The sequence below is a fragment of the Phaethon aethereus genome, assembly GCF_964289735.1.
Source record: "Phaethon aethereus genome assembly, chromosome: 2".
In the NCBI taxonomy this organism is placed as follows: domain Eukaryota; kingdom Metazoa; phylum Chordata; class Aves; order Phaethontiformes; family Phaethontidae; genus Phaethon; species Phaethon aethereus.
Genome location: NC_138582.1, coordinates 33,071,728 through 33,094,960, shown reverse-complemented (window position 1 = coordinate 33,094,960; position 23,233 = coordinate 33,071,728). Strand labels below are relative to the sequence as shown.

At 41.7% G+C, this 23,233-nt stretch overlaps 1 protein-coding gene across 1 annotated transcript in view; it reads right to left on the bottom strand.

Moving 5' to 3' along the window:
• Nucleotides 1–23,233, bottom strand: part of ZNF704 (zinc finger protein 704) — a 96,831-nt gene that overhangs the window by 18,640 nt on the left and 54,958 nt on the right. Inside the window, exons 3-4 of the mRNA XM_082015081.1 lie at nucleotides 4,584–4,687; nucleotides 325–557 (exon numbers count right to left, since the gene is read on the bottom strand). Of these exons, the coding sequence (XP_081871207.1) occupies nucleotides 325–557; nucleotides 4,584–4,687 (337 nt within the window). The remainder of the gene's footprint in view (nucleotides 1–324; nucleotides 558–4,583; nucleotides 4,688–23,233) is intronic.

Below are 23,233 nucleotides of genomic sequence, written 5' to 3'. Positions count from 1 at the left end.
AAAGAATTTGCCAAAGTAGGACAGAAATCCTTTGAATGGCCAGAGGCAACACCTTCTGGAAATCATTCTAGTGTTTTCTGAGCAGGAGGCTCTGTAGAACCTCACCATCTGCCAGCAAATATGTGGTGCTGATGGCAGCATGTGTGTGCAGTAGGTGACTAGGTTGAATGAGACATAGTGACTAGGCTAAGTACCTATGTCAATTGGATGCCAAGGAGGAATACACATACAGAGCTGTTTGGGTGACCTGTTCCTTTCTCACAGCAAAATAAGTCTACCGACATCCTATCTGCCCATGGTTATGCAATTTAACGTGAGGCTAACCTTTCTCTTCCTAGGAATGGGTTCATCAAAGAGAAGGTTGCTTGTTTCAGCTTCATCAATACCATCATCTGGCTGGGAAGGTGTCCGAAAAGCTTTGAAGCTATCAGCTGACAGAGGTGGAGATGGCGTGGATGGGTTGGACTGGTCACTGGGAGCGTTCCAGCTCCAGTATCCACTGCTGCTGGTACTAGAAGGCACAAATCCTCCTTCTTTCCAAGATCCATTTAGGGATTCTGTCAAGAACAACAACAGCCATCGTTAAAACAGTATCATGTCTTAGGGCTAAGCAGCTCATTTATCTAAGGCTTAGATGCCATGTTGGTAATTAACTGTACATTCAATAAAGGAAAGTGAAACATTGGATGTAGAGAGGACAATCACATCTATTCCATGGTACACAAATTACATATTCCACACTTGATTTTTCATGTGTTTTTAACAAACAAGTATTTTTCTAAAAAGAAATGCTGAGTTTGGAAAAAATAACCTGTTCTGAAGCATAAACTGCAATAAGCAGTCAGATGTTGTATGCATGATTAAGGGAAAACATTCAAACACATCTTCAACTTTCAACAGCAACACACAACTGTGGTAGGGTGTCAGAGCAAGCTCCAAGCCAACAGGAGATCCCCTGGGAAGGGGACATACACTCTGAGCCCCAGGACACGAACCAAATCTGCAAAAACATGATCGTCATCCCAGTACTAAAACATCAAAGAAAACCATAATTACACTCTAACTGTCTTCTCATAATCTCCCAGTGTACACACGTCTGCCTAATTTGAATCTCTAATTGAGGTGGTACATACCCTTGGAAGGATATCCCTTTTTCTTCATACACATGTATCGTTAGGCATCTGGTTTCAGAAGTGGGACATGTAGACGCTGGATCACCTTCACACCTACTTGCTGGAGGAATCCCCTCCTCACTGTAGCAATTCCCCTGACATTAGGTGGTAAGCAGATGCTCAGACTAACAGGTTACTCTACAACACGCTGGGTGGGAGTAAGAGCACTGTTTTCGCAGTCTGAGGCACAGCTTGAGCCATGCTTCACGTGCTGAGGTCCTCAGGCATTAGACATTGGCATGTCACTCTTCCAAATCCCTAAAGGGCTTTTGGCAGAAGAGTATGTAGGCCATTAGTTCAGCAAAGGTACAGCTTCAGCATATCCAGTGGTGCAACCATGGGGAGCTCTGACTGAAGCTTCAGGTTCTGACAGGGCTCAGGCACATGTGCAGGGACGGTTTAGGTGCAGTTTCTCCCTACTCAGGCATTGGAAGCTTTTCCCAATGACACTGTAGGTGCCTCAGTATTGTGCAACACCCAACTTTGGAGTTGGCAAGGAAATAACACCTTGTCTGTTCGTGAAATGTTATTTAAATGTGAGGCAGGAGTCTTTTCAAGCCAGTGCCTGCCTTTAAGAGTTCTGCAGAAGTCACTCCTTCATTCCTTCTCAGTTTCTTACAGATAAATTTAACTAATGACATCAGCAAGAAAATAATGTCTACCACCTGCTACCAAAAGCTTACCCGAAAACCAATGATTTTTTTTTTCCTCCTAATTCAGTCAGTTTTGGACGAAACCCTTAATCATCAACATCAGCTGCTCACAAAACAGAATGCAGTGCTCCATCACGTAAGCACACGCATAAAAATACATCCTTGTAGGCAGCAACCATGTCCCCGCACTTACTGATCAGGGCCACATAGCATAAATAGGATCAACCCTCCCTCCCCCCTCAAATTCCTCTTTGGAAAAGGATATATACATTTCCGGTAGCTAATAAGTTAACATATGAAAATATCATGTTTTGGTTCATGATTACAGCCTTCTTGTGACTGTAATGGAGGTGGTTTTTGTTTAAGTATTTCTACTTGAGTCTCGTGCCAAAGCCAAGAAGTACGTCTGGTATCAACCCGTGACCTTAGCATCGCTTAAAATTTCAATTTCTTCAGAAAAACAAAGAAAACAGCATTCTTTCAACTACTACTTCCTGACACATTCATGGTGGTACTTAGCATTCTCAGGGTTTAGAGCTTCTCCTCACCTTGCTGAGAAAGATGTAAATCAGGAACATTTTAAAAGTAGTATGGAAAAGACTGAACGAGGCTGACAACAGGGAAAAACCAAACAACTGTTCTCATTAATACTGACAAATCTGTCAATGTAAAGCAGTTCAAAATATAAATAAATGCAACTTACTCTTATTTTGGGGCTCTTTTCACATTTCTGGAGTTGCGTGAAAGAGAACCAGACCAAATATTACTCAACTGCAGGAAAACAAGGGCCAAACTCTGATCCAGTTTACATGGGCGATCATCCTCAGTAATTCCAGCACAGATCAGACTTTAATATTATTTTTTTTATTTCTAGGCAAGATTCCATTTGTTTAAACAAATGTTCCTTTAATTACACTGCTACTTACTGCCCTTTTTTGGAAAAGGATGTAGAAAGAATTCATCATTAGTATGTTTGTAGCTTGATTACTAAGATCAGAGCCAAGCCTTTCAACACCAATTGAGCTGTAACTTAGCAAATCTTTATACTATTATTGAAATCTTTAGTAAGTCTTCACTCAAGGAAAACTAAGATATTGAGGGAGAAGATGCCCAACAACAGCTTCAAAATCTTGTCTGTGACTACTGAAAACACGTGAATTACTTTTTCAGGCTTGCCTTCCCAGATTTCAGGAAACAAGCAGTCAAGCTATGTGAAGAAATATCAAAGAGCACTCAGGCTGCATGAAGAAATATCAAAGGCTGTTACCAGCTACCATTTACCTACTAGCAATTCAAAAGGGCTCGTTTGGAAGATCTTTCCAATCGACAGCTGCTAGCTAGTGTGCACTGCTGGTTCTGACAACCGTCATCTGCTCCAACTGTTTAAGGTGGCACTTAAACTGCCTTGCCGCACACAAGAGCAGCTCCCCATGACCAGGGATGCAATGTGAGACACATGCAACCACTCCGAATCCTCGCCTGGCAACATCAGCACAGATCCACTTTCATCTGTGGTTTCAGTAGTGAGCTGGACAGCCCATACGTTTTTTCCCTTCCACTGGCCTTCCCTTGAGGCTGGCAACCTCCAGCCCTGCGGTGGGACAGTCACTGGGGATGTCACCACCAGAAGTTTCCCAGGGCTCCTCAGAGCAGTGATACTCCATAAACACTTGTGGTTTTAACATTTGGTAAGTGTGTGGAAAGCACACAGGCAGGAGCCATGGGTGTTCATGGCTAGACTTCCCGTTTTCTGGAAAGAAGTGAAAAAAACCACACTATTTGTTTGAAAATCCTGAAAGCTGGGACATTCCTCATGTAAGTACAACATCGTTCAGTGGGTTGCCCCTGCTTCTGTGAAGAACTGCAAAGGCTCTATTAATTTGCAATCAGTTAGTATTCCTCAAAGTACTCCAATTATTTACAGTAGAAGGGCATTTAGTATCGATTTAACAGTAATTAGTAAGAAAAGCCAGTCATACAACAATGCTGAGACATCCTAACAAGGGTGTCCTAATTTAAACTATTCCTTAAAATATAACACTTTTAAAAATTTCTTGTCACTCCAGTCAAGCTTGCATAGATTAATTTTATTTCATTAGCAATCTCATTACTACCACTAACTTGTTAGGTTTATTTTTATTTGTGTGTCTTCTGCTATACCATGAGTGGAGTAGTCTTTTAAGGAAATATGGATCTGATGGTAGACCAAAAGTTACAGGAATTGAGGGTCTAATCTTGCATCAGCAAAAATAGACCTGTCGCCGTGCAGAGTACTAGTGCACAGCCTCTCAGCCAAGGGCTGTGATCTGGAAGTGCTTTGCTTCATTATAGCCTTGAGTAAAATCCAATCTGATTTCCATGGGGTGGGGACAAGAACAACTGCTGTCATGTTTACTGCATATATGCAAACACAAATAAGCTGTCTGGAAAAGCAGCATTTCAGTGAGGTCAGGAGATCTTCCGCAGCGCTCATCTCCCGTTTATGAAATGGGGCATCTCCCGTTTCATAAACTGAAGCCACTTTATGGTTACGGAAGAGGTTGCTTCTCATTTCTGCCAGCACTGCACCAGAACCCCTGATTATGTCGGAGCAAAGCTCACCCAGTAGGAACCTCAGCACGCATGGGCCACTGCCAGAAGGCAGCCATTCACCCTTTGTCTGCCACCACGGCCACAACTCCTGGAAACAAGCCCCAGCATACACGGCCCTGGCAGCCCTCCCTCCAGCCCCTGCCCAGGCGCTGCTCTCCAGGCTTACCGTTGGGTCGGACAGGAGGGCTGCGGACCAAAGGGCTGGTGGATAAACTGGTGAGTACCATGGCTGCTGTTACTTTATCCATGTCGAGTTCTTCTGAAGATTTTCTGAAACATAGTGAATGGGAGACAGAAAACACATCGGCAACTACTTTTTTTAGTTGTTCTTTCTTTTTCTTCTGATAACAGACCAAACCCTAAGCAAGCCATCAAGCAGAGTTCTCAAAGCTCTTGTCTTCTGGCAACCTGAGCATACCAAGTGGCTACTTTAAGCAAACCAGCTCAGCATAAATAGGAAAAGCAGTGGGAAAAGAGAATACATCTTTGTATAAAATTGTCAGGATTATTGTGACTCTCCATTAGTTTGACCCTGTTCCCCTTTTTCAGAATTTGAGCTATTAATGTCCTTAAAACTAAGTGTCTGTTTAAGTTTTTTTTTCTTGGATGAAGATACAGAGATGCAAAACCAGTAAGATTACCAGTAACAATAATATACACTACTCTCTGTAGGAAGAGGAAGAACTATGAACTGGAACAGAGGGATGTGATTTTTATTTTGTGGCTTCCGCTTAACACTATTAACCTTCCTGTACTCTCTCTGAAAGACCTATCCTAAATTTTTCCTAGTCAGATTATGAACTAATTATTTAAAATAATTAGTAAATCGGCAGAAGTCCCCTGGGGAAGGGAGGGCTGGCAGTTTTCTGCAGGTGTGATGTGTGCCTGAGCCAGCAGGACAGTGCAGTGGGAAGAGAGGAACCTGTCAATGCCTTAGCTCAGCCTTGCTGGGAACCAGCCGTAAGTCACTGCTTTGATTCATGCACTTAAGACCAATGAGTTCTGGGGAAAAAAAAATAAAATCAAAAAAGGCAGAGGAGAGGGCATGGGGAAGGGGTAATATGGGAGAGGAGGGCAGCCAGCTTTCCAGGGAGGAGGATTTGGAGACAACAGATGCCTCCAGAAACCAGGCTTCAGTGACCCACTGCTCAAGGAGCAATGTGGGTTTTTTTAGACAATGCAGAATTTTCATTGGCTGCAACAATGTACATACCATCACTTTTTTTTTTTTCCAAAAGTAATTTTTCCTGACAGGTTAGAAGTACGATGTAAAATTTCTGAAGAGCGAACGTACAAAAACAGAACTACTAAACCCACTAGGTTTAGCAGACTTTAGATATCCATCCTTGTGGGGCAGTGGAACCAAAGCAGACAGCTTCTTGCAAACTTTGCTTTCAAACATACAAGACCATCTTCTCATTTACTAGAGATCAAGTTGAATTTGTTCTTACGAAAGGATACATTTTCCCCCCTCTATTCGGCATTGTGGGGTTTCCAGAATTTCCTCCATGTCTTGCCAGGAGCTCAGGCAAGAGCTAACTAACCATCAGGTTGAGTCTTTATTTAAAGCCCAATATAAGAAGTGTTCAGCTACCTGATGTTTTCCATCAACTGTTGATCAGTAAGTCAACAAATCACCATGCTGCTTGCAGTCCCCTTCCTAGAATCCCATTTCACCCATCAGGTTAAAGGCTCATTAATTGGAAACTATGCTACAGTCAAAGCCTCTTAATATTTTAGTGAGCAAACCTCAAACTTGTCCATGAAACAGTTCACAGCTGCTTTCTGGCTGATGCAAGGACCCACACAGATGCCGATGAACACTCTCCCATGCCGCACAACAACTTAGCTCTCATGACTGTCTTTTGCAACACATCAGTGCCTGGAACTGAAATGCTAATGATAGTTCCAGCTGTGTTCTGATTACATCCATAGAAACTCTCCTTTCTTTCAGCCAAGGTTTTTGCAAAGAGCACTGCAGCCATATGGTCATCACTAAGTACTGGAAGGATCTTCGATATCTGCTATAATCAGCTAATACCTGAATCCATCACCCATCTGGTCCTCCCGCCAGCAGAGGAGTATTTCATTCAGAATGCCAAATTCCTCTGAGTCTAGAAGATCGTTCCTCAGGGATGATGTGGAGATGCTACATTTTCTGGAGACCAACCCAGCCAGATGATTTTCCAATTATCTAATATCTCAGCATGAAAATCCACTCTCTGAGAAGCATTCAGCTGCTCTATAGTCCACTCCTGCAAGACTACACCAACTGTCCCTACTCCTTTATCCAGCTGTGGATGAACCACTAATATTTGCATTTCTGTAACATATGAGGACAAAATGACCACAGGTTCCCGATATGCTGGAGAAGCTGATCCCTAGTGTTTGCAATCAGCCTTCCAACAATGCTTTTCTGTGTGTGTGGCAACAGGACTAATGTGCTCCCAACCAGGCCTCTGCAAAATTGCAAAATCACACTACAGCAGCTGTTGCAAGCATTTGTCAAGTTGGTGTCAAGATGTCAGAGTCTAGACCCAGAGCTAATCCCTAAGTTCCTCCAAATAGTCCATAATTTTAATTTCTAGCTCTTCTGTATTTGATGGGTTTTTTTCCCCTCTACAGTGACTCAGACTGCTGCTCTTAAAAACTAACCTTTGCTCCAAATAACCTTATCAATAATGCCCCAGAATTGTCAGCATTGGTATCTGTGCCTAAGATGAAAGTTTTCATAGGTAGTCAAAGAACAAGAATAGTCATGAAACCCCCCCACCACTGCCATTTCTAGCCATGCTAAACCACACTTGCAATTACTGGAATGTTTATTTCTACTTGATTCAATTTAACAGGTTTTCAATACGGAAAGCCCAAATAAACAAAACTTTGAACTTTTTCTCTGCCCATTTTGAATCACAGTCGTTTTTACTACTTTCTGCTCCTCAGCTGCATCCAGCAAACAAGCAATGCTCTCCTTGTACTTCCCATCCACAAGAATTTTAGCAGCTACAAGTGTTGGTTTATGTGACTTTGCTCCCAAACACATTTTTACAGTTTGGCTCATAAATGTAAACACACATATTTCATATGTCACTCAGCCAGCACCGCTGCAGCAACAGCAGCCTTCGAGAAGGAGGCAAAGCATAAAACTGAAGACAGGAACCACTTAAGCCATCTGCATTTAGTCAGCATCACATGTGAGTCGATGCCTTAAGACTGCCCTGGTCTTTCCCAGCTTTCTCCACTGGAAAGTTGAACCTGCACACAGCTGTTCAACAGTATTTGCACTCAGAGGGGAGAATAACTTCTTTGTTACACGTTGATGTTCACAAACCATTTATTTCACCTCTGTGAAGGTGACTTTCTGCAGACTGAAGTTATAATCCCTGATGCTGCTTATACTGTTATTAGGTGTAATGAAATTTACATCAGTTGTTAAGATTGTCTACTACATCAGCATTTGAGACCAAGCAGGTTTAGATCCTTTATTTCCAAGTCTTTGTAAATCCAAACACATGCCAATACATGAATTATAATGAACCAGCTGAGACATAAGCAGCAGAACTTAGAGGACCTTGGGGACAGATCTTTTACCACCACCCCATGTCTCCCAGCTTCATGTCTCCCTGCCTCCTCAGCAGGTTTCACTTGATCCCTGCAATACCCTAACCTAGCCAGCCTGGTATTTAAAATTGTCCTTTTCTTTAGTGGCCGAGCTCAAATTAAACTTAATTACTACCCTCACTCTTTGCTCCATCCTTTCCTTGGTTTTGCTGATGAATTTACTGCTTTTTTGATAATTGTTTAACTGTGTTAAGAAACTATCACATCCTCTTCAGTCAGAGCTCTCTGCAAGAAAAGGCTGGGTTTAAGCTCCAAAAGATGAGCAAAAGAGGGTCCAAGACAAGTCCAAGCCTACGCAACTGTCCCAAACCAACACAACATCCAATCTCCTACTGTCCCATTTCCTCAGCCGGTAGCTGACTCACCCTAGGACCCGTGTTTCCTTATGGGACTGAATCCATGGTTTAAGCTCTTGGTGCAATTCTTCCCTACTAGCAACTCTCTGGCAAGGGGACATCTTCCTGATTTCCTTTCGGGAAAGGTGCACAGGTCATCTTCTGGCCACTGTCACCTCTGCACTCCCTACCAGGCGTTACTCCCATCTGTACATACCTATACCACACCTCTGTTTTTTCTTCTATCAGTCACAACATCATCTCTGGTTGGAACTTTTTTTTTTAACCTTTCTCTCAAAAAAAACTTAGAAACATGTATTTTGTTCTAGTTTTGAAGTCTTTAGTCTATTCTTTATTTGCCTGGCTTAGATAAAAGACCCTGCAGTTCTTCCTCTTGGAAGGACTGCATCTTAGGTCAGTACTTTACCCAAGCATATATTAAGGGTCCTGAAGAATATTCTTAGAGCAGAGAAACTGGTAGTGCTAGCAAGTATTTTTGATAAAACTGACCTTATTAAAAAAGATAACTAAGTTCATTTTAAGCAAAGAAAAAATAAAAACTAGACAAATTTATCTTCCCTGCCCAGAACTCCAAAGCTTTCAGTTAATTCCCTGACCAGCAGCCTCTGACCCAAGCAATGATGCATAGGTTCACCATATGGAGAGTGCCCTCCTATATGGTCAGGAGCTGTGCCAACAGAGGATGAGTGCAGATCAGGCAGTGTTTTCTTCACCAGGGCTCTACTCCCATCAAGAAGGTGAGAGGGGGGAGCAGGGGCAGCAGCATCCTCCAGTTGGGAAGGGAAGAGGAAGGGGAAGGATATTTCCAATTACTTCAAGTGGAGGTTGGCTACAGAAGTTGGAGGTCACAGACCCAGCCGCCTTCTCCAGAACCATATCCCCTTACTCTTCCAGCACTGTTGAGCTTGCCTTTCCTTATCCTGCTTTCTAAACAATAATCACCTGAAGCCCATATGCCCTAAGCATTCAGACTTATTAAAACACTTACATTTTTCTTTGTTTTGGCAGAGGTATGTGCTTACCTATTTCTTACTGCTATCCTCACCAGAGGGACACAGCATAAAATAAATAAAATTTAAAAAATTAACTAGGATCGATCAAGAACTGTTGCAGTCTGGCACAAAAATGCTAGTAAGCTATGTTAGCCGGCTTCTGTCCTCCACCCAGAAAACAGCTTGTGACAGTGGTTCACAAAACACCTTGATCTTTTGTTAAGGAAAAACCATATAAATATGCATCCCTCCCATACGTATATTTCTAAATGCTCATAGAGAGACTTCTAAAGTCCTAGTTTGACTACTTGACTGTAGCCACATCACAGTGATGCCGTCACACTGAGTGCTTTATCAATACTGATAAAGAAACAAGTTGTTCAGGTTTTTGTACACCAAAAGTATGATTCATCATACAATGAATCATTGTAATCAGTGCACTAGTAATAACAGAAGTACTTCTGAAAGAAATAAAAATCCTAAATTACATTCTACAGGTACAATAAAAAGATTTTAGGTTTCTTCATCATTAATGGCAAAAGAAACATCCTAAAAAGGAACGAGGACGAAAAGCCATGCATGTGGTTGTGACTCCAGATGCCTAAAGTAACTACAACCACCCTTCTGTCTTGAGCAAAGATCTACAATATGATGCAGCAAAATATTATTAATCCATAAAATATCTTACATTTACAATAATATTTGGTTACCATCTAGCAATCTGTCACGGTTTAACTCCAGCCAGCAACTAAGCACCACAGCCTCTTGCTCACTGCCCCACGGTGGGATGGGGGAGAGAATCAGAATGGTAAAAGTAAGAAAACTCATGGGTCGAGATAAAGACAGTTTAACAGGTAAAGCAAAAGCCGTGTATGCAAGCAAAGCAAAACAAGGAATTCATTCACCACTTCCCATCAGCAGGCAGGTGTTCAGCCATCTCCAGGGAAGCAGGGCTCCATCATGCACAACACTTACTTGGGAAGACAAATGCCATCATTCCAAATGTCCCCCCCACCTCCTTCTTCCCCCAGCTTTATATGCTGAGCATGACGTCATATGGTGTGGAATATCCCTGTGGTCAGCTGGAGTCAGCTGTCCCAGCTGTGTCCCCTCCCAGCTTCTTACGCACCCCCAGCCCACTCACGGGTGGGGTGAGAAGCAGCAAAGGCCTTGACTCTGTGTAAGCACTGCTCAGCAGCAACAATGAAAACATCCCTGTGTCATCAATGCTGATTACAGCACAAATCCAAACCAGAGCCCCCTACTAGCTACTATGAAGGGAACTAACTGTATCCCAGTCAAAACCAACACACAACTCAAAATACTAACAGTACCGATAATTAAATTATCTTGCTAGCTGCAATTAGGTTTGGTTGTTGACTATTAAGTTTAAAAATCAACCCACTTGCCAAAGACAAAAGGGTCTAGAGCACAACTCTTATGAGAAGCAGCTGAGGGAACTGGGGCTATTCAGTCTGGAGAAGAGGAGGCTGAGGGGAGACCTTATCACTCTCTACAACTACCTGAAAGAGGGTTGTGGTGAGGTGGGTGTTGGTCTCTTCTCCCAAGTAACCAGCAATAGGACGAGAGGAAATGGCCTCAAGTTGCGCCAGGGGAGGTTTAGATTGGATATTAGGAAAAATTTCTTCACCGAGAGGGTGGTCAAGCATTGGAGCAGGCTGCCCAGGGAGGTGGTGGAGTCACTATCTCTGGAAGCATTCAAAAAATGTGTGGATGTGGCGCTTCAGGACATGGTTTAGGGGAGATGGTGGTGCTGGATTAGCGGTTGGACTTGATGATCTTGAAGGTCCTTTCCAACCTTAATGATTCTGTGATTCTGTGAAAAATTACAGAAATTATAGAAAGAATGATACACACAACCAGTCCAAGGTCCTGAGCACTCTTTGGTAAAAGCTGTAATTTTTCACCGTAAAGCAAAAAGTAAAGGGAAATATTTTCATATTAAATCATCACAGTACTATAACGATACATCTTAAAACGTAAGGGAGCATTACAATTTACACATCTAAAAAGAGAAGTGGCGTTTGATATGCGAAGTACAGACACAATAATACAATGCATTAATTAGAAGCGAGGGATTTCTGCCTTTGCTCATCACGGCCAAACATAGAATTAACCTTTTCCACTCTTAACTTTGTGATATTTGCAGACTATTTTGTATATAAAATAATTGCCCTTTCTGTGTCTCTGCTATTCTGGTTACACATCAGCAATTTTTTAGGACACCGACAGTGACTAGAAATTAATTATGATCAAAATCTTTATTATACTAATATAGGAACTTTTCTTCTAAAAAACATACACACCTGAACTTCTCAAGAAAAAAAGAAAAGTGCTTCAAAGGCCACCTCAAAGCTCTCCACCACCCTCAGCCAAACTGAAAGATTCTGTGATTCAATTATTCAAAGGACCTTTGGAAGCCTGGCTGGTCTGTTAGAGACCAAGGAGAGCTGATAAGAGTTATCAGTAATGCAGACACAGACTTTGCATCTGGACTGCAATGGTTTAAAGACAATAAAAAGTCTCTGCAAATTAGTTGTATCATATGGGAGACACTCACAGAGCAGCTCTCAGCATCCTAAAGAAGAAAATACATTTAACAGAAGAACTGAAGAGAAAATGGTATGTAATGCAGGTGTGTTTCTCAAAGTCTTTTATTTTTCCTTGCAACAGACCATGCATCACCTTCCACTGCTCCACGTAAAGAGGACCCTGTACAAACAGGTATTTCTCTAGCCTTTATCATTAGAAGAACTAAAACTTGACAGAAGATAATCCATTCATTTTTACAACCATTCAGTAGATTTAGATAACCAAGAAAATCAATACCTGGTTGTAAAGGCTGGCTGACGTGCTCTCCAATACATGGGGGTCTCGCCTGTCTCTCCCTCTGCCACCCCTGCCTCCCCCTCAAGACCCCGGATGGCAGATGGCTTCCCGAGCCAGGCGCATCGCCAGGGAGCACCTGGAGCACCCTTTCCCAGTGCCCCTCTCCTCCCTATGGGGGTACAGCCCAGTGAGGCCACCCTGGCTGCTCTGTAGGCTGCCACCGCACCAGACCTCTTCGGGGAACGCTGGCAGAGCTGCACCAGCAACAAAAAGGATGCCAAATTACTGTGATTTCTGTCATCTGGTGCAAACACATCCCACAGACACACGCTGCTGCCACCGTTTGCTCTGCAGTCCAGCGGCAGGAATAGCTGCTTTGCCCTCTAAGACTCCCCATAAAAGTCTGCTTAAGGCAAAGCCTGCAAAACAGATGGAAAATGCCTTTTTCATCAAAGCCTTTTTATCACTGCTTCTTAAGCAACTTGTCTGCCTTCCTTAAAGTCAACTGAAATACCAAACCAGGACTGAACTCTAGGTCTCGCTCTCTGACCTACAAAACACAGGATACATCATGCTGGGGGTAGAGAGTGAGAGGATGGGTAGAGAAACACTTCTCTCACTATTGGCTGGTGGTAAGATCTACAGTTTTTAAATACTCTGCATAAATGGGAGCAAGCCAAATTCAACACTGGGAGATAAGCTGCAGTTTACAGGAACATTTTATTCTATATATTGAAAAAGTTGATCCAATGAATAATTTTTACTTTGCAAACAGCTGTGACATATCAGGAGAACTTACCTGGCGCAGAGCCCTCGGGGCAACGACAGAAGCTGAAGTAGGAATATGGCACAGAAATAGCCCGCTTCAAAACAGAGCAATCAAATAAATGGTAATCACTTGATAGATTATGAGTGCAAAGCAAAAATTAAATTCAGAAACGAATAACAGAACCCTGCAGAGAACAGTTATCCCTTATAGTCACCCACAAACCTTGAGAATTTTCTGGGAAGATGTCCTGTTCCATCTCTTCTACTTTAAAGGCCACTTGCTGATGTAATAAACAAATCAGTCTCTACAAACGAAGTCCCAATAGCACCCTGAAGCAACAAACCAATTATTCCAAATATTATCCAACATATTCATGTTCATCCCTTTCCTGCCTTTAGCTTATGCTACTGTTCTAGCTCATTCACAGGCCCATCTCCTTTCATAAATTGCATTGCTTCAACGGGGTACTGTTTACAGAAAGAACATTTCACACTTCTGAGCACTGATGTGCTCTTCAGGGAAAGGGGCTGGACCGCTTGCTACAATGCCCAAGAGGTGCTGCTCAACACAGTGCAAATTATCATGCTGAGAACATAAAAAGATGGAAACTGAAAAAAAAAATGAAGTTCCCAGCTCATCACATGTGACAAGAACTGTGCCAAGAAGTGCTGTGATGCGCTAAGGGGACAGCTGATGCCACCTGCTAACACACAGAGAGGCTAAGATGCCCTGCCTCTCCAGGTACCTGCCCGTCCCACTACAACGCTTGCTGCTTAAAAGCAGCGTTGTTTGCAACCCTCACGCCACCCCACCAGTTAGAGCCACCCAAATACTCCTATGTCTGAGGTCTCTTTTTCACAATGCTCTCTCACAGAGCCTTTTGCAAAATAAGCTTTTTCATAAATCTTCCTTAACCTTTGAGAATAATCATTTTACCAGTCATTAGCTGATGATATCCCTATAGCAGGTGCTACAGGAGTTTTGTCTTTCCCAAAGTAAAATACAAAATACAAGGACAGAAACGCTTTACTCATACTCCTTCTACCCCGCTTAACACATCTACATGGATAACGTTTAGCACAATTTATCTATAAAAGGTGCTGTAAGTCACTTTTAAAATAATATTTAACTGCTTTTTCTCCCTCCACACATTAAAATATACATTTTTTTCCAATAAGATATACGTTGATGAAACACTTTAAAAAGCCTGCAAGTCTATGCTACATTTATCCTCCTTTCCTCTCACCAAGGACCCACAGGCTTGCTGTCCTGCTGCTACACATAACTACTAAAACAAACAAGATGGCTAGCGCTTTGCTGAAATCGAGTCAGTCTCAAAAATGCCCCACAGGCTCAGTTTCTGTTTATTATTAACATTTACATGACAGACTTTCTGAGCTTTCTGACTCCTCACTTTTTAAAGCTAGAAGCTAACAGAATTGGGAAGAAAAAAACCACTGATTCTGGACAAGGCTATCCACAGCCACCAGTACTCTTGAAAGAAATCTGGAGACTAGAGGCAGAACCACCTCTGAGATGACCGTCTGCTTCCTGCCAAGGTGAGATGTTACATCCCAAAGAGTGGAATTTCCAAATATTAAACCACAGCTTCTACAGCATACATGAGCCAATAGGTCACAGAACTGTGAAGCATCTTCCAGGGTCTTCCTTGCTATTGCAGCAACCCAGGAGACAAATATCATGGTTCATCACATAACTGGTTTTCATCCTTCTCAATCCATTAGAAACCTATTTCAAACCAGGAAAGGCACAGAGCTAGCTGATCTTGTCTCTCCACTCCCACCTTCCCTTCATCACCATGTTCCTGGACCAATTTTGCAGGGTTATATTGACAACAGTACCTGTGATAGCTGGTTCACAGCTATTTTGTGTATGCACACACACTCCATTGGAGAGCATCCATGTGCAGGTTTTGGCTGGGGTGATTTTCTTCATAGTAGCTAGTGCGGGGCTATGGTTTGGATTTGTGCTGGAAACGGCATTGATGACACAGGGATGTTTTCATTGTTGCTCCTGAGCAGTGCTTACACAGAGTCAAGGCCTTTGCTGCTTCTCACACCACCCCACCCCACCAATGAGAAGGCTGGGGGTGCACAAGAAGCTGGGAGGGGACACAGCTGGGACAGCTGACCCCAATTAACCAAAGGGATATTCCACACCATATGACGTCATGCTCAGCATATAAAGCTGGGGGAAGAAGAACGAAGGGGGGGACGTTCGGAGTGATGGCATTTGTCTTCCCAGTAAGCATTATGCGTGATGAAGCCCTGCTTCCCTGGAGATGGCTGAACACCTGCCTGCCCATGGGGAGTGGTGAATAAATTCCTTGTTTGGCTTTGCTTGCATACACGGCTTTTGCTTTACCTATTAAACTGTCTTTATCTCAAACCATGAGTTTTCTTACTTTTACTCTTCCGATTCTGTCCCCCATCCCACTGCGAGGGAGTGAGCGAGCGGCTGGGTGGTGCTTAGTTGACATTTGGGGTAAAACCACAACAGTACAGCTTTTCAGATTGGTTCTCTTTCCATTTCCATGATCATCCTACAAGTCCGTCTTCATTCCCTGTTGATGTGAGTACCTCCATCATTAACAGAGCTGCTCCAAGTGTTCTTGATATGGTTTTGCCCCTATCTCCCACAAGGACAGCAATACTTCCCCGTCTCTGCTGAAATCAAAATGATTTGACTTACAAGGACAGTTCAACCATCTGTAATGAACAATACAACCCCACTGCTGTTCTCTTCATCACTTGTTTACAGCTAATGAAGTTGGAATTAATTGGTGCTAAATTAAAGTTAATTTTTTATTTTGAAAGGGTGACAAAAATGTTTCTTTGAAAATAAAGGGAACAAACACAACTGACATTTATGTTTACATCTAACCTGCTTACAGGCCAGGTTTTCATTATTTTCCTTTCTCACTTTTCATTTTCTCAAGAAAGATCATCACTGAGATAACAGCACTTCCAGATACTTTTCAGGTAGGGCAGTAGGGCATATAGCACATATATTGGTAAAGCATAAACCCTCACACTTTATATGTGGGGCTTTGCAGACCGTTTGGTCCGGTATTCTGTGGTCAGCAATGACAGTTTCAAAGGAAAGTGCAATAGGGACATTCCCACGATCAATATACCATCCCATTCCCAGGAACTACAGCTTTCCTTACACTCTGTAAGCAGATTAAAACCCCACAATCTTCCAGTACATCTTCTATGAACTATGGCTCTGAATACCCTTCTTTTAGGCAGCATCGCCCTCCTCTGTACACTGTCCTCATGTCTGTGCTTCAGTCATGTTCTACGGCAAGGAGCACTACAGTCTAGTTATGTTATTCAGGAGACGAATATTACCTTTTATCAGGTTTCATTTAGTTACTTTTCTGATTGTTCTGTTGTTTTCACACTACCAGACATAGAGAACAGAAGCTCTAAGCGCAACTGTTGCTCAACATTGCTTTATTTGATATGTCAATCCCTCCTAAAAACTACCTTTTTGATGTGAACATACGCAGTTACTTCAGTATTCCTTTACACCAAGCTCCTTCTATCTTTATCAAGCCACAGTTCAGGATATGCCCCACTGCCAACGAAGAAAAGGTAATGGAAGTTTCTGGAAGATAATGGCTCAATGAGCCAAAGACCTGGCCACTGTTTGATATAATTTATAGCAACCACTGGTTGTTCCAAATTGAATGTGAATAATATAAACCAAAGCCCCAGAGGCTATTCCAGTGGCAAGAAACTGACTTCACCGATTCTATGCCATGGCGATTCAGGAAACAAGATGATGTTCTGACTGACTAGCGATGTGTTGAAGAGCTGAAGAAGGATTGAGTCCTTCTGTTTTAGGAAGGAGTGCTAAATTACAGACTGAAATAGATACCACTACAATCAAAATACATTCTGCTTTAAGTAAAACCGTATTGCACATACTCTACACTGTATAATCCCTTTCCACTGTATAATCTCATTTCAGATCACACATAGTTTGCGATTAGGTCTTTCTGATCTTTCAGGCAGGTTTTGTGGTTCTTTTTTTAATCGCATGTTTGTAGATAAGAGGTTTACTGTTGTTTGGTTAAAATGCACCTGAAGTTCGAAACTGACATTACGAACTGTAGAAGTACCACCACCAGAAGATCTCCAGGCCTAACCAACACAAAGTATCTCAACAAGGCCACCTGATCTTTGGTTTCTCAAGAAACAAACAGGACACAAAGCCATCTATTCTCTGAACCTTTTCTTATAGACTAAATACAGAATCATAGAACAGTTTGGGTTGGAAGGGACCTTTAAAGGTCATCTAGTCCAATCCCCCTGCAATCAGCAGGGACATTTTCAACTAGATCAGGTTGCTCAGAGCCCCCTCTAATCTGACCCTGAATGTTTCCAGGGATGGGGCATCCACCACTTCTCTGGGCCACCAGTGGTTCACCACCCTCATTGTAAAAAATGTCTTCCTTATATCTAGTCTAAATCAACCCTCTTTTAGTTTAAAACCATTACATCTATATTACCTTAAATATACGTAAGCCAAACACCAATCTTTTCTTCTTGCCTTTAAAACAATTGTTTGACCGTTTCAAAGATCTCCCGAAAAACTTTCTTCCACAGGAACCAAATACAACCTCACCGGTGGCCACCTTCTTACTAGAGCTGAGAAGTCAGTTTTCTCATCCCATGATTTAAACATTTGCTGCACTGATATGAATTGAAGATATTTTTAAAATTGTGGATATGAAAACAGACATTACAAAACAACTAAAAGCTGCCAGACCATTCAAGAAGATAGGCAGTAAGGAAATGCCTCTGAAGCCTCTGGGCAGAGTAGGGCCTACTGGGCATGAGCCAAAGGTGACTGACACTGCGCAGTCACACCAAAGCATGTGCATGTGTCTGTCCTCGAGATCCCAGGCAGGAGTAACTGCACTCTCCACAATTCTCCACAAGAATATTTAGGTATCTATGTAAAGTACAATGATTTCAACAAGAAAATGAGAAATTTTGGACCATCTGCATTGTCTATTCTAGACAGCAGCCAGCGTTCACTGATGTCAGACACCAGGCGCCCTTATACATATTTCTTCATTATTCAACACTAGCTACTGTATTGAAGATGCTCCTCCTTAACAATCCCACTGATGATGGTGATGATTTTAAAATAATCTCCTGTGGAAGGCCCCTCTTCAGTCCATAAGCAATTAAAATTGTTCCCCTATGCTTCCCAACTCAGGATGTTCTCTTAGGGTACAATTTTCTAACTGATAAATATTTGCAATGAGTAGTGATGGCAGATGAGTCATTATTTTTTTTCCATTCATGTTAGGATTATTTGTTCAAAGTCCTGCATCCCAATTTATGAGTTAAAAATCACAAAACTAGATCCAGAGCTGTGCTTTCAAAACATACCATGGGCCCACGTCAAAGTGAACTCGATGTTTCACTCACAAATCTGGCAATGTTGCAGTTGAGGATGATCATGCTTGCTGAAATGGCATAAAGTGAAGGGATTGGCCATGGTAGGGAAAACAGTGCTATGCACCACTACTTCACATTACGCTACATTAAAAATCATCAAGCAAGTTGTCATAGTTCAGTTATACTACGCAACGTTATTGTATCTATGTCAGATCTTCAGATCTACCTTACAGTAAACAAGCATTTTATTCTGCACCCCTTCACCACCCATTAATGTAGACATATTCATTTATAAACAGTCCTGGCATTTAAAAACCAGCAGCAAACAAGTGGTGATTTGTGACAATTATGGATACACAATGGTTTCTCTTTAAAGCCACTAGGAAGTCATGCAAGCCCTCAAGAAATTTTGGAGCTCTTAGTTTTCACTCTTGATCCCTTCCTTTGAGAGAAGGGAAAGCACTGCCCTTTTAAGGAGACATGGCAATGAAAAAAATCTAAGTTTTTATATATTGATTATATTTTTAAAACACATGCAACAATCCTGGTGGAACAAATTGGACCTGAAGTTGGAATCTGACCCTGTAACTGAGAGGACTGCAACATATTAATATCAAATCATCAAAAAATACAGGTTGCACAGTCAAGCAAGTAGGGGGATAACACACCATTTGAGAGCAGCGGAAGACTCATATTTAATAATCTGCAAATGGCAATATATAAAACACCTTCCAAGTGGCAGAGGACCCAGAAAAAGCTGGGGGCAACAATTACCACCTACGGTCCTATTGGGACAGTGCGAGATTTGGGTAAACCCAATCTGCAAACTATTGCTTTGTCATTTGTTTCCAAGTAGTTTACCTATGATTTGTAACATCATTATAGGAAAAAGTAACCAAAACAGATACTTGTATTTTGAATGAAACAAAGACAGAACTTTATGAAAGCGTGGAGTTGTTATGAAAATAAAAATGGATTAGGAAGTCTTATGAAACTTGATTGCTTTTTCGATAAACCACTGTCAGCATACAAGATGGTCAATTTAGATGGATTAAAACTAAAGGGAAGTATCAGGAATATTTATAAGCACTCCTGGTCTAAATTTTTTTCCAAGATGCTTTTAACATGGAACAGTCATTGTGCAACAATGTTTGCTCTATGAGTCTAGGGCTGGGGGGTTTGTTGTTTTTTGTTTCTTTGTTTTTAATTATTTGAATGCTTTGCATTTAAAAGAATGAAACCACTGACAAAATACATGGTAGCAGAAAAATGCATCTGGCTTAACTCTACTGTCATCTTCAGCGTTCCTGTCTGAAATTCAACCTTTTTTTTCATTACGAGAAGCTAACTGAACTGTGGCCTGCAGGTATCAAAAGGAAATTGAGAATACACTGCCCAGTCTCTGGCCAATACTAGGTCCAGCTTGTTCTCGTTTCCTCTGGTAGATGGAAACAGTCTCCTTGGTAATACATGTATTTGTGTTAGTAACTGTTTATGAAGCCATAACACTGTTGTACAGACTCAGTGTGTGAAATTTGTTCTTTCAGATTTTTTAATAACATAGTAGAGTATGCTTTTGCTTTTTTTTTGTCTAGGAAAATGCTGCTGTAACAAATATTACAGGCAATAATTACCATGAAAAAACAGCCAGTCACTTATTGTGGGTCTGGTATTATGCTCATGTTACCCAACCTCACACTTCCATGAAGTTATTCCTGATACTGAGAGGTACATGAACAACAGTAACAGTCAACTGAAGAAATCACAGCAAAAATGTAACTGTGATGAAGATGACTTCATCTTGAAGATACCACCTTCACCACCTTCCACCCTGTCCCCTGGAAGCTGTATTCTGTATTAAACCACAGATGCACATTGTAAAAATTCACCAAGGTGTTACTGAATAGTTACAAAATGTCCATGGTACGGTTGATACTACTAACCTTACCTCTACTTCTGTCTACCAAAGATAACACAGACAAGATGGCATTATTTTCCATTACAGAATTCAATGATCTTCCTATTCCCATATAGGGAAGTGGATTCTTTTCCACTGTTAGCCAAGAATGCACAACATTTTCCATCTTTTTTCTATTTCCATACTATTAGCACTGGCCTAAAGGTCTACTTTCTTTGTCTTCATGTAACAAACCTAGAAGCAGCTGAGCATGTACAGTGCTCCATAACAAATGAAAGTATTTTCAGTCACAAAGGAGTTGACATTTAAAGTTTTCACTAAAATTAAGTGATTCTTTTCACACATAACACAGTGAATGGCACCTCCTTCTTCAGAATGGAGGGAAGTCTCAGAGAAGCATTGTTACTAGTTTAGTCTTAAAATCATACCCACTAGAAACGTAGGCTTGGAGAGCCGAAGGGAACCACAAATGCAAAACATTCCGCTTTGCATACCGTCAGACAGATGGTCCGTAACTTCCATAAATTCAAACATCCTCTCCTCCTCAACTTTTCCCCTGTCATCTTAGTCCTCTGACTTGTGATGCTCTGCTCCAGTTTTCCTATACTTCCCTTTTTTCTTGATGCCAGGCTTCTCCTATCATGCCTGCCTTTTTCTACAGCCATCAGTCAATTTACAGGAGAAAAAAAGTCCTGCTACAATTTAATGAAGATTCAAAGGTGAAGATAAATAAAGCCATTAACAAATAAATACATCTTTTAATAAAAGAGGTGAAAAGGAGTAGCTTCAGCCTGTGAGAAGCTGGCAGTCAAGGTTTGGTGCCTGCTTAACATCCACTTGCATTGAGTCCTCTCTGCAGCACTGGGTAACCACAGCCGCCTCCTTGCTGCTCTCCTGGGAGCCCCGAGTTAGGATGTTAGCTACTTTGGACAAGAGATGTGGCCTTCACAGAGAATGAGTTACTTCTCCATGAGTCACTGTTTGAAAGCAGCATTCACCTGACAGCAGCTTTTACTATGATACAAACATGATCACTTCCAGAGGCAGATTACATTGCTGTCCTGTAGATAAACCACATTTTGTGCAACCTGCAGCTAAACACTATCTTTGCAGAACATTACTGTGTTTTGAAAAATTACCACTTTTACGTAAGGAATAAGTTGTCTTTAGAATATCCATAATTTCTGATTATTTTCTTTGCCCCAGAAGAACTAAGACAACTGAATTTATTCTTTCTCCTTTGCACTTCTCAAAACAGACTTAAAAACTGCGATGCAGCTGCAAGTCCCCCGTGGAGCTGACAGCACAGCCTAACTACAGCCTCTTCTCTACCATCACCTTTTAGCTTTTCAAAATAGTTGAATCATATTATTTGTCTCTCATTTTTCTTCACCAATCTCATCTTATACACACAAAACCTTGATTCACCTCCTCAGCACAACTCAGCAGGTCACCGATTCCCCCAGTTTGCTTAGGGTAATCTTTGCCTTATTTTGTGCAACCTTAGGGTAATCTTTGCCTTATTTGACCTCCAATGCAAAGTCCTTATATTACTTGACGTTAAGGAAAAGATGTAGGTAGGTAAGTTTTCCTGGATACACTGCCCGTTCTACCTCCTCCTACCTTTAAAAGCCCCCCTTCTCCCTCCCAATCCCACCAGCATGGTCTAGCTGACACGAGTGACTACGGAGGCACATCTGACAACTTGCCCAGCAAAGAGCTCTCCCCTGGGCAGTGAGAATTGCTCTCTATCCTCTACATGACAGGTTTTTGCTGTTTGCACAGCAGATCTTAGCAGATGAGCAAATCTAGGCCAGCATCTTTCTTTACAGCATGCTGTGAGTAAGGAATCACAAGTTTATCTTAGCAGGCTGTGCCATATCAGTTTGCAAAGCTCTTCCTTTCACTAAAGCCAAAGCACTTGGCTCAAACACTCGAGTCAGGTTCTCATCCTGGCAGGAACAAGCACTGGTGGTGAACCATGTGAGCTGAAGCCCATTACAGCAACAGCGTAATGATACCTTGCTGATGAAAAGCATGACCCCAGACCACTGCAGCCTACTGTCCTGTTAATGATGTCAAAAGTTTTGTAATTTATCCAAAACTCTCCCTTTTTTTTTCAGGAAAAGAAGATGCTACTCTTACAGCCCTGATCATTGCAGCTGCAGCTTCAGTGGTAGGTTCAAGTAGGTTCAAGTTACTCCTTGGTTTGCATTATCAGAAAGTTATTGACCACTGACAGCACATAGAGACACACCACACCCCACTCCAAAATACCAGTGTGCTTCAGACACTACTCCATAGGGAAGAAAGGAAAAAAGGGACCCTGAACTGCTTGACTTGGGACTTTGAGAATCATGGGACTCATAACTTGGCCAGCTAAAACAGATTAAAAAAACATTCATGACAAACAGTTTGACGAGGAAAATGGCACTTCGGTGCTTCAGGGATGACTGCTAATAGTGAAGAAATACAGGGCAGAGCCTGTTGCAGAGCCTGCATCATCTGCAATGGCTGGTAGTTCTACTAATGTTTTGATAATGTACATAATTAAATTGATGTAAATTGGGAAGAGAGAGAAAAAGCATGTGTGCATGTGCACAGAAAATTAGAAAAGCATCATTCTACCACTCAAAATGATGAGGTTTTTTGTTCTACATCTCATCTTCCATCCTCTGCATAGGACCTTATAGTTGAATTTTGGATTCATTAATTTCATATAAAATAAGATAAAGAACCATGCACCAGATGCATATTTGTCTTTCACTTTAAAGGACTATCTTAAAAAGAGAATTGTTAACTTAGAAGGCCAGAAAAACATCATAGTCACAGATTTGTGTCTGTACATGACCCACAAACAGGATTTGCT